At 48.0% G+C, this 12,465-nt stretch overlaps 1 protein-coding gene across 1 annotated transcript; it reads left to right on the forward strand.

The window, feature by feature from the left end:
* Nucleotides 1-1,541: 1,541 nt before the first annotated feature.
* mrpl58 (mitochondrial ribosomal protein L58) lies at nt 1,542-11,473 on the forward strand. The gene is made up of 6 exons (XM_078401851.1): nt 1,542-1,871; nt 4,174-4,216; nt 6,182-6,241; nt 9,304-9,386; nt 9,801-9,970; nt 10,749-11,473. Exons 1-6 carry the CDS (start codon nt 1,725-1,727, stop codon nt 10,831-10,833), a joined length of 588 nt encoding a protein of 195 aa, XP_078257977.1. The 5' UTR covers nt 1,542-1,724; the 3' UTR covers nt 10,834-11,473.
* Nucleotides 11,474-12,465: the final 992 nt, after the last annotated feature.

The raw sequence follows: 12,465 nt of genomic DNA on the forward strand, positions 1-12,465 counted from the left end.
ATATGTTTCCTCTCTTTCCAGTTTGCTTGTTTAACTGTAACACATGGGACCATTCAGTCCATTGGTTGCATGCTGACTCTTAGCAGTGCAATCAGTCCCTGCCATTCTGCTGTGGCCCTGCAACAATTTCTTTCTCGCATGCCCCCAAATCCTGTTTGGTTCTTTTTGCCACTCACCTGCAAGCCAGGAACAACTAATGACTAAGCCGCATATTTTTTAGATGTGGAAGGAAACAAGCACTTCCAGGAAACCCCTCGAGATCTTGGGGAGAATGTACAAAATCCCCACGCAGCACCTGAGGTCAGGATTGAACCTGGATTATGAGCTGAGGTAGCAGCTCTACTTGTTGCTCAATCATGCTGCCACTTCCTAAAGTGGAAGCAAGTTAGAAACCATCTTTTAGCCAGAAAAAAACAAATTGAGACAAAAAAATGGTGGCTGCAGTCACAGCATGTGAGTGATGGGGAAATAAAGTGCCATGGTACTGGAACCTTGGGGTCACTCCTGTAGACTCAATGTCAGTGCTCTGTTGGAAGGTTCTGTGAGATAGGGAGCTTATATTGATGGGAAAGGAAGAGTGAAACATGGAATCACAAGGGGAGTGGTCCCCTTAGAATTTTGGAACGGAGTAGGTCTCTCGCCTTCACTGGGTACAGATGAGGTGCCAGGACATAATGCCTGTCTCCCTATGTGTTCCGAGAAGTAGCCTGTAAATCTGTCACAGTTACACCTTGTAAACTCACCCAATGGAATGCATTCACCCGACTCTGGCCCTCAATATCCAGCAGTGGAAGGACTCTAGATTGCTGTCCTTTTCCCAGAGCCTTGGCGGAACCACTGCCAAAACCACTCAGCTGGTCAAGCAGTGGGTAAAGAAATAAAGTTAACTTTTCAGACTGAAGACCCTCGTGGACAAGGGGGTGGGAGAAAACTGTTTTCTTTAGAATTTCCTGCAGGCTTTTGCTTATGCATGACTACCACAAAGCCAGTCAATGCTGGCCGGGTAATTGCAAAAATCTAGGACGCTTGGATTCCTGATATCCTGCACCTCAGCGATCCCTCAGGTAATGAGGGACGACATGAAGAGCTGGAATAACTCAGCAGGTCAGACAGCATCTCTAGAGAACATGGATAGTTGGCGTCTCTAGTAGGGACTCTTTTGAGGGACTCTAATGAAGAACGTATTGCCCCATTGTCGTTGACATGCCTGTGATTGGATGTCCAAAGACGGGTCTCGCTGTGGACAATGACAAGTGTCAAAGAGAGGGTACGATGTGACCAATGATAATACTTAAAGAATGAAATACCCATAATCCTGAATATTTCCCAACAGGTGATGCCCTCGGGCGAGCCAACCACCTAAACCCAAAGTAAACTCCGATTGCTGCCATACAGGCAGAAGTAAAGCCGAGCGCCATGTTGTGAAGGACATTTGGGACGGGGGCAGCGTCATGTTCGTCATGATGTTGGGGTTATCGGCCGGGCCATGCGCCGTGTTTTGCAGAACGCCCTGTCGTGAATGGTTTTGGCCGGAGCCGGTGCCATTTTGTTTAGTGCGCCGTGTTCTGAAGGACGTCGGGCGCTCGGCCGAACAGGGGTCATTTTGGGAAGGTCGTTCGACCGGTGGGCGCCATGTTGTAGAGGTCGCTCGGCCGTACAGGCGCCATTTTGTGGAGGTCGTGCGGCCGTAACGGGCCATTTTGTGGAGGCCCGGTGCGGGAGTCATGTTGCAGAGCGGATGCCGATTACTGGGGGCTGCGGTCGGTGATCTGCGCCTTGTGACCGCGCTCCTGCGGCGGCAATACCGCAGCGTCTACAGCCTGGACCGACTGTACCCGGACAGCGGAGGAACGGCCCGCAGCCAGGACCAGGTGTGCGCTGTAAGGGTCCGGCGGGGGGTGGGTGAAGGTGAAGGGGGTGTTCACCGGGATGGACTGTTCCCCCTCCCCGAGGGAGCACTGCCGTCATGGCGGGGACCCACCCGTGTCACCGTAGGAACATCCTGTCCTCATTACAACCCTCCTGTCCCCATCCTCATCAGACCCAACTGTTCCTGTCAGAAGCCTCACGTCGCCGCCAGTCCACCCCCGCTCGTCTCCGTCGGAACCAAAGATAACAGAGCGGAGCAAGATGAACAACTCCGTCGAAATCGCGTATACTGAAGCATACTGAAGTGTAGTCCGCAAAGGAGCCATTTTAGTAGGCAAAACCCGCCTCTCGCCATGCCTCTCGCAGTGTAATCAGTGTTGTGGGGAACAGTATGTGTGATGATACCATTTAAAATCAGAGAAATTAAGCAGGGGGGAAACATTTTAAAATTAAAATAACAAAAAATGTGAGTTGATAGATGAGATATTTTCTGCATTTTAATGGTATCATCACACATACTGTTCCCCCACAACACTGATTACACTGCGAGAGGCATAGCGAACGGCGGGTTTTGCCTACTAAAATGGCGGACGTTCCGCTCCTTTGCGTACTACACTTAAGTGCACGCGATTTCGGCGGAGTGGTTCATCTTGCTCCGCTCTATTATCTTTGATGAACACTGCCCAGTTTAGCACACAGAATCTGCCTACTAAAATGGCGCTGAAATTTACCCATGCCCTACTACGCTACGGGTTTTAGTCGTGTGGTCTATCTTTCTTCTCTAGTTTCTTTGGTGGGAATCCCCCCTTCGGACACAAACTGGAAGAACAACCCCTTGTATTCAACCTGGGTGATCTTCAACCCAATAGCATAAACATTGCATTCGCCAATTTTAGATATCCCCAGTGCTCTCATCCCTCATCACGCAGCAATGTTTCTTCTCCCTTGTTTTCTTTTCCCTCCCCCTTCTCCAGTTGGTTCCATCTGCCCATTATCCTCTCCACATCTGGCTCCACCTATCACCCACATCTATCCTTTCCCTCTTATTGCCATTTACTGCTAGTCTCTCCTCTTCCCTCCTGATGGAGGATCTCAAACCTCCTCCCTCGACTCGGTCAAAGGACCCAACAGTACTTTCAGGTGAGACAGGCTCACTTGCACCTTCTCCAACCTCATCTGCATTGTATCTGCTGTTCCAGGTGTGGACTCCCATATATCAGCGAGACCAAGCGAAGGCTCGGTGATTGTTTAGCTGAACACCTGCTCAGTCCTCCTAAACCTACATGATCTCCCGATTGTCAAAGACTTTAACTCTCCCTCCTATTTCCATACTGACCTTTCTGTCTTGGGCCTCCTCCACTGTCAGAGTGAGGCCCAATGCAAATTGGAGGAACAGCACCTCACATTTTGCTTTGGCAGCTTACAACCCAGCGGTATGAATATTGACTTCTCTAAATTCAAGTAACCTTTGCTTTCCCTCTCTCTCCATCTCTCCCCCATCCTAATTCTCCGACCAGTCTGATTATCCTCCTGATTAAATTATATCTTTGTATGCTTTGTTGTCACCTTCCCCTAACTAACAATGATCTATTTTACATTTTCCTTGAACTTTGTCCACTTTGATGTCTCGTTTTCACAACTTACCCTTCCATATCTCAGTCTCCCTCTCCCCCTGACTCTCAGTCTGAAGAAGGGTCTCGACCCAAAATGTCACCTATTCCTTCCATCCAGAGATGTTGCCTGTCCCACTGAATTACTCCAGCATTTTGTGTCTATCTCAAACCAAAATATCTTAGTCTTGCCAATCCCATTTACTAACATGTGATCCATTGCCTTCCATTCCATGGCCCTCCAAGGGCTCATCCAGATGCTTCTTAAATTCTGTGAGTACCAATCTCCAGGCATTGCTTTCAAAAGATTCAACCACTCTGAAAAGTTTCCCCTCAGCTCTCTCAGATCTTCCCACTGGTTGCTGAGCATGTATTCAGGTGGGACGATGACAGAAGGTAGATGCAGTTGGATGGTTTCTTTCCGCTTTGTAGACACAAGGAACTGCAGATGCGTGTTTACAAAAGAAGACACAAAGTGCTGGAGACTTTTTCAAAGTGAAGAAGGATCCTGACCCGAAATGTCACGTATCCATGTTCTCCAGAGATGCAGCCTCACCTGTTGAGCTACTTAGCACTTTGTGTGTCTCTCTGCTTTGTGTTGACTACTCAAGTGTATTTTGCTATACACTGATACCATGTGCCATGGCGCTCCTCATTGACTAACTGTGTCTTATACTTTGTTTTATTTGGACAGGATGAACCATCGTCAAATTCAAGCACCACAGATATCCCCATTGGTATGTACGCCTGTGTGAATTTTATTATACCTGCCACTCACTGTAATTGTGCATACGATACGATAGAACGTTATTTATCGCAGGAGGGAAGTTGATCTGCCAACTGTCATAAAACACAAAATACATGAAACATGAAATTAAAGTGACGTGTCAAAAGGATTGGGGATGTGCAAAGATTGGGGAGGGGGGGAGGGGAGTCAGTTTACCCCATGACAGTAGGGAGAGGAGTTGTACAGTTTGATAGCAATTGGGAAGAATGATCTCCTGTGGCATTCTGTACTGCATCTTGGTCGAACCAGTCTGTTACTGAAGGTACTCCTCATGTTGACCAGAGGTGTCATGGAGGGGGTGAGCTATATTTTCCAAGATGCTCCGCAGTTTGAGGAGCATCCTCCCCTCCAAGACCACCTCCCATGAATCCAACCATGAGCCAGACTTCCTGGTGAGTTTGTTAATCCTATTGGCATCCGCAGCCTTTGCCCTGCTGCCCCAGCACATGACAGTGAAGAAGATGGCACTGACTACCATTGGTGGAACATCTGCAGCATCTTACTGCAGTCGTTGAACGAGTGGAGCCTGCTCAAAAAGTACAGCCGGCTCTGCCCCTCCTTGTACAGGGCCTCACTGTTCCTGGACCAGTCCAGTTTACTGTCCAGGTACACTCCAAGGTATTTGTACTCCCTGGTAAACTGCACATCTGCACCATTGATGGAGATGGGGGACATGAATGTTCCTCTCCTCCTAAAGTCCACCACTAACTCCTTACAACCTCACATGACAACCTCAACTGGACATGGGCTGTGAGCTGGCACAGACTTGATGGGCTGCATGGCCTCCCGTGTCATAAGAAAATCTGAAAATATATTTGTGTGTTGTATTGTTGAGTCCAAGGCAGAATATATTAGAGAGTTGTACAAATTAATGAAATGTTAAATCAGGAGCCACCAGCTGGAAACAGTAACAGTAAAGTTTTGGGATGATGTTTGGGGAAGTTTCATGTTTAAGCAGTGCTCAACACCAGGTGTTGATGCCAAGTTAGAAAGGTATAGACAAGTCCGGAGGAATGTCTCCTGGATAAGTAGGACTCTACCAGAGGCTGTGTCTGTATTAGGAAAATGGATCAAAGAATGCATCATTCTGAATCCTGTCAAATACATGAAATGTTCATCCTGTGCTTGAGTATAGTTCTATGATCCACTTCTCCTTTCATTTGTCCTAACTTTTTTCCCATTTGATCTTTATCTTCTCCTTTCTACCAACCTCCCCAGCCTGCCCCCACGACTGCTACCTCCATGGTGGCAAATTCCACTACCACCTCTAGGTAGCTCACCTGCTACTCGTCAGAGGCTTGTATGTTCAAGATCCATAGTGCAGTATTTTCAAAATGATGAGAGATTGAATTTTTTTTTATTTCAGAGGGATCTGTGCATTTTTGTATATAAATCATTGAGAATTAACTAAATTCACTGCTGGAAACATTCAGATTTTTAGGTAGCATCTGTGGAACGAGAAACTGGACCATCCACTAATGCTCCTATCACACACTGTTCATCGCCCACTCCTGTGTGTAGAAGGGTTCCGACCCAAAACGTCACCCATTCTTTTTCTCCCAAGATGCTGTCTGACCCACTGAGGTAATGCAGCACTATGTGTCTATCTTTTGTGGGCTGATGGGCCACTTCCATGCTGTATCTCTAAACTAAACTGAACCTTAAACCTATGCCCTCTCATATTTGACATTTCCAGCCTGGCAAAAATAATCTATTTATTATCGAGGACTGTAATGGGTGCTACCAGCACCTTCCCCAGGGCAGGTCGAGGTGAGCAATGAATGTTAGTTTTGCTGGCAATGCAACATCTGGAAAACTAAGTCAGTGGAGTGCGATTGTAAGCAGAGCTATTGTCAGGTGTGTTTGCAGTTGGTTTGCAGCAAGAGTTGTGATTGCTGTGTTGTGCTGTCCTCAGACCGTCTCGCAGTGACGTACAGTCGGAGCAGTGGGCCTGGGGGACAGAACGTCAACAAAGGTAAGGAAACCAGGTGCTACGTAAATTCCGCTTTTCGTGATCTAACAAATCCCACTGATCCTCCATTTTGCCTTCTCACCCCCTTTCCCCACTTGTCCTGCTTTCTGTCCTATTCTCTCCTCCCTTGCCACCACCTGCTTTCTTTGCTGCCCTATTGTCTGTTTGGTACTTTCGGGGACTTGAATTTATTGGACTCTCTGTTCAAGGTTCCTCGTGCCTCATTATGTATTATACATGTCCTGCCCTTATTTGATTTCCCAAAAATATATCACATCGCACTAGTCGAGATTAAATTCCATCTGTCAGTGGTCCATCCAACATTGCATCTGTCTTGGAGAGCCACGCGCTCGGCAGGAGTGGCCCGGGGAGTCGCGCGCTTGGCGGGAGTGTCCCAGGGAGTCGCGCGCTCGGCCGGAGTGTCCCGGGGAGCCACGTGCTGGGCGGGAATGTCCCGGGGAGTCGCTCGCTCGGCGGGAGTGTCCCAGGGAGCCACCTGCTCGGCGGGAGTGTCCCGGGGGAACCATGCATGCGGCGGGAGTGTCCCAGGGAACCGTGTGCTCGGCGGGAGTGTCCCGGGGAGTCGCGCGCTCGGCGGGAGTGTCCCAGGGAGTCGCGCGCTCGGCGGGAGTGTCCCAGGGAGTCGCACGTTCGGCGGGAGTGTCCCGGGGAGTCGCTCGCTCGGCGGGAGTATCCCGGGGAGCGGTGTGCTCGGCGGGAGTGTCCCGGGGAACCGTGTGCTCGGCGGGAGTGTCCCGGGGAGTCGCTCGCTCGGCGGGAGTGTCCCAGGGAGTTGCTCGCTCGGCCGGAGTGTCCCAGGGAGTCGCGCGCTCGGCGGGAGTGTCCCGGGGGAACCATGCATGCGCGGGAGTGTCCCGGGGAGCTGCGTTTGTCGCGGGAGTGTTCTGGGGAGCCGCGTGGGCCCAATCTACCTGCCAAACAACAGCGGCGCCGATGACTGGAGCGACGACTGGAAGGCCTGACTCGCCCACCGTCCCAGGGAAAGGCGGAGAAGCCGGCCGGCGAGGCCTGACTAGACCGAAGGAGCCTCGGCGGCACCGGAGCCTAGGTGGCAATGGAGCATCGGCGGCGGGAACCTCAGTGGCAGTGGAGCGCGAGGGGAGGGGCGACAATGGGGACCCAGCGCAGGGGATCCGTCGTGAAGAACAATGGAAGACCCGGCATGGGGAGACCGCCGTGAGGGATGGTGGGAGAACAACGGGGTCCCGGTGTGCGGGAAGTGGGGGGAGCACTGAAGTTTTAGAATCCTCTGCCCAGGGGATAAGTCAGCGTTTGTTTGTTTGTCCGTTCGTTCGTTCCGGTTTAGGTGCTGTGCAAATAGCAGCCAGCCAACAGTCGCTTGTCCTTTTCTTTTTTTTTTCACTTTTAATTTCAAGTTTTTCTATATCTTGTGTGTTGTGACTGTTGGCAGACCAATTTCCCTCCGGGGATGAATAAAGTTTATCGTACCGTATCGTATCCTGCTATAGACTTAAACAATCAGCCTCATTGTCCACAATACCAGCAACTTTCATGTCATCCATAAACTTACTAACAATACCTCCTGCATTCGCAGTTAAGTCAAAATAATATTCGATCAAATTGGTGAGACATGATTTCCCCTTGCACAAAGCCATGCTGACCTCCGTTAATCAAACTGCAAAAGTCCTGGCAACAATCCCTGCAGTTCCACACGGGTCACAGATGTGCAATCAGAAAAACAAAATCCCACTACTTTCCTCCACCTCACTACGACAATTTAACCAGCTCACCCCGAATTACATATGCCTTAACCAGCCTACCATGTGGAACCTTGTCAAATATCAGCTTCGCTTCCTTTATCAATCTCCTTGGTTACCTCCTCTAAAACCTAAACAAATTAGTGAGAAAGGACTTCTCACTTACAAAGTCATGCCAACTCTCTTAATCAGTCCCTGTCTTTCCAAATGTACATAAATCCTATCTCTTAAATTTTTCTCCAGTAATTTCCCTACCACTGGAGTAAGGATCACTGGCTTTTCATTACCTGACATCCCTGCGGCTCTTCTTAAATAAAAGTATATCATAAGCTATCCTCCAGTCTTCTGGGTACATGCCCGTGGCTAACGGAGATGCAAAAATCACCTTCCGGGCACAAAGTGCTTTCTAACTAATTTGCTTATGTTTTGGAGGAGGGCAATCTCTTCCCTTTTATCCCATAGCATTCTGCAATGGACCTCATCCAACCCAGGGAATTTATTCATCTTCATTCAGTCCCAGACATCTCATAATTGCACCTTCTTAATATATTCCCAACATATTATTTTATTCTCTTAACAGTCCCAGAGGACTTCCTAAACCATTGTCTGTTGTTGTACGGGCGGCACAGTAGCGCAGCAGTAAAGTTGCTGCCTGTTGCTATCTGTACGGCGTTTGTATGTTCTCCCCGTGTGGGTTTTTGCCGGGTGCTCCGGTTTCATCCCACACTCAAAAAAACATAAAGGTTTGTAGGTTAAGTTGCTTCTGTAAATTGTCCCCAGTGTGTAGGATAGTTCTAATGTACAGGGATCGCTGATTGGCGTGGACTCGATGGGCCACAGGGCCTGTTTCTGCACTGTATAACTAAAAAAACTAAATTAAACAATGTGACAACTTCCAAATATTGGTACAGACTGAAAATCCAGCTGCCCTTTGTTCTGGGATGGTTGTTTTTGACCCTCTGACTGCCACACTGGTCCTTCTCAGAGTGGAGGACAAATGATTTGTGATGATGAGCTTGATTTCTGGTTGGTTTTGTCCACTTCATGTTTGTGTGGCAAAGACCCTCACTGATCTGTGCAGACCGGCACCCAACCAGTTGCCTCATTTTGTCAATAGGATGTTGCCAGTCTGTGTGAGGGAAGTCTCCTGGTGCAGGCCCTGTTAGTGCCAGGTAATCCGCGTTGGCCAGGCGGGCTCAATGCTGAGCTTTGCTGGAGTCAGCAGGGGGTGGGGTTGGTAATAACCGTATTGTCAAGTGTTTTTGATACTGAAGGTATGAGTTCATGTTTAACGCTCCCCTGTTGCTATGTTGGATGTTTTGCCAGTGAACACGAAAGCGGAGGTGCGGTTCCACGTGGCGACTGCAGACTGGCTCTCGGAAGACGTGCGAAATGTAATCACAGCCAAGGTGAGTTGTGTGCCAGTCTACTTTCTCTTTGTCCTTATTTCCTTTTTCAGTTTCTTCTCGACATTAAATGTACGCCTTGATTGTTTTTGAGTTGCACACCAGTTAGGAGCAGCCGTAGGTCAGTCACTGCCTAAGATCCTCATTGTCTGATGATTGGAAGATCAAGAGAGTTGGAACTACATTCAACAATAACTTTTAGAAGGGAATGAGATAACTACAAAGAACAGGCAGAGTTACTGAGAAAGGGAAAGCGAGTGAAAGTACAAACATTTTCAGGGAGTCCTTTCATTGAACATGGAGTGACACATGAGACATGCTGCTTCTATCCTATTGAATTTAAGACTGCTCCACCTGAAGGTAACTTGTGATAACACTGAAGGATTGTACCGAACATCCGCTCTCTCACTCCCTCAGTACCAGAACCGCATCAATCGGGCCGGGCAGCTGATCGTTACGTCGGAGGTCAGCAGGTACCAGATGAGAAACCTGGCTGACTGTCTGCAGAAGATTCGGGACATGGTGACAACAGCGAGTCAGAAGCCCAAGCAACCATCCAAAGAGTCGGCTGAAATCCGTCGAATGCGGTAACGTTGCAAAGCACAGGGAGGAGGAGGGAGTGGCGCGTGGGGGCAGGGGGGGGGGGTTGTCAGGAGGCTGGATGCATCCTGCAGCAGGAACTTCCATTTGTCCACTATGCTCAGTGGTAAAACTCTTACCTCTGGAGGGTTCAGAACCCTCGTTGCTGAGACAGAGCCCGTCACCTCGGCCCCTCACCGTGGGACCTGCTGCTCTGTTGCTGGTGCCAGCTTTAGGATGAGATTTTAAACTGAGGCACGTTTCACAGAGCAGTGATGGAGATCTTGCCTTGTTTCTTGGCTAAAACTTGTGCTGTTTGTGGGGGTTTGCATTGTAATATTACATCAGTTCCCAGTGTCTTTGGTTATAAAATGCTGTGGTGGTGAAAGGTCGCTGAGTTTTAAAGAGAAACAATTGCAGAGATGGCCATTTCAGAGAAGGGTTATACTTTCTCAACATGTAATGGCATTGACTGATGATTCCCTGGCTCATCTGGAACCAACATTGCTCCATTGTTTGGCCTCAGTGCTCCATTGTCTGATCAGGTGATGAACCCACCTGCCCATTGGACACTGCGGGAAAGGGGACAGAGTCATTCCACATTGCAGCCCACAATTAACCAGCCATGACTCACAGCCCACTTCAGCACTGGAATATCTGTGTGCAATGGCCGTGCAAGGTTTAACAGGTGCTGAGCAGGGTAGCGAGAGGGTGGTTACTTGATGAGAAAGGTGAGAAAGTCTTGAGGACAAACACTGAGACTTCACTGAATTGTGGCAATTCCAGGGTGGAGTCCATGCACCGAGAACGGCTGCGGCAGAAGAAGATCCAGTCCAGCATCAAACAGGATCGGCGGGTGACAATAGACTAAAGGGAGACATCAGCTCTGAACCCCAGGGTGGAACTATGGACACCGCGAATCAGCCCTTCCTCTACTGTTAGTATAAGACAGAAATGAAGTAATTTAAGTCTCTTGGTAGAATATCTTTTGTAATTTAGTTTCTTTAAGACATTTTTGAACTGATACTACTCTTTGAAGCCTCGACTGTAGCGTTCTTGCATCAGTGGTAACCCTCATCATCTGGAATAAATGAATACATTATTAAAGGATGCGATTGACATCTGCTATAGACACTTCTTTTTGCTCTGCCATTGAAAGTACTGCACTGTTTCAGCAATGCAAATGCAATGTTAATAGGTCCATGGGGAGAACATTGTCTCTCAGTGGAATTGAGTTGCTTCATGTGGAAGAACAAAGGTGTTAATGCTCCACAGATCGTTAAAGCAGCATCTCAAATGGAATAATGGAATATTACTTTGTAAAGCAGGTTCTTCAAATAAAATGTTATAATATAACAATCGATATAGAATGATGTTGAGTGAATGAAATGTAACACAGATACATTATTTTTGAGATTTTTAATTAAGGCTAAGGTTCAAAGCTGGTTTCCTGCTGCCAATTCCATCATTCAGGACAGAGAAGAGGAGCTTTCGGAGGGAAGTGATGCCATCAAATTTGATGCGTCAATGATGGAAGCAGAGATCTTCCCTGCATGTTAGCGAAGAAGGGTATGGAGAATCCAAGAGTCCTGTGGGTTCAAAGTTTTGCATTCATCCAATGTGAAGGAAGAAGGCTGAACTAGTGAGGCTAAAGAGCCTATTTTCAAGATGTAATTTCTAAGCCTTTGTTATGGTGGCTAAAGTGATAGAGTGGATTTGCAATTGGGTTGGGGTATAGACATCTTCCACACTGGAAGTGGTGCAGTGGTGTCCAGCAAGGAATATCTTCGACATTAAAAACATGGTCATAAAGGTTCAGCCGAGAAATGGGTCCTTTGATCCACATGAAACTTTTGTCCAACTACACTAATCACATTTGCCCGTAGTAAGACCATATACTTCTGTGCCTTGCCTGTTTGTGACTGAGCAAATGCTTCTTAAATGTAGTGATTGTATCTGATTCCACCACCTCTGACTACATGCTCCATATTTCCTGTTATCTACCTTATCTCTATCCCTCATTGTTTTATACATCTCAATATTGTACCGTCTTATAATGTACTCCTTTGCTCTTGGGGGAAAAGATCCAGAATCTCCAGACTTTCCTCAAAACCCGACCACTCCATCCCAGGCAACATCTTGGTGAATATCATCTGCACCCTTTCGAGCACAATCACAATCTTCTGATTGTTTCGCTTGGGCAGCTGACAACCCAGTGGTATAAATTTGATTTCTCTAACTTTGTAACCATTTCTTTCCCTCTATCATCGTCCCTCCCCATCCTAGTTCTCCAACTAGTTTTGCTGTCCTTCTGATTAATTTTGCTGTTTGTATGCCTTGTCACTTTCCCCTCAGCCAACAACGAGCCATTGATCAACATCTGCTTTGATCTGTCACTTTCACACCTTTCCCTTCTATATCTCTAGTTTCCCACTCCCGACTCTCAGTGTGAAGAAGGGTCTCGACCCGAAACATCACCCATTCCTTCTCTCCAGTTACTGCC

Source organism: Rhinoraja longicauda, chromosome 6 (genome assembly GCF_053455715.1).
Source record: "Rhinoraja longicauda isolate Sanriku21f chromosome 6, sRhiLon1.1, whole genome shotgun sequence".
In the NCBI taxonomy this organism is placed as follows: Eukaryota; Metazoa; Chordata; class Chondrichthyes; order Rajiformes; family Arhynchobatidae; genus Rhinoraja; species Rhinoraja longicauda.

Bases quoted from the DNA above. Each gene is read 5' to 3' on its own strand.
- mrpl58 (XM_078401851.1), top strand. From the start codon at position 1,725: ATGTTGCAGAGCGGATGCCGATTACTGGGGGCTGCGGTCGGTGATCTG. The intron at 6,242-9,303 runs GTAAGGAAACCA...ATGTTTTGCCAG, and splicing joins GGGACAGAACGTCAACAAAG to TGAACACGAAAGCGGAGGTG. The intron at 9,387-9,800 runs GTGAGTTGTGTG...TCACTCCCTCAG, and splicing joins GAAATGTAATCACAGCCAAG to TACCAGAACCGCATCAATCG.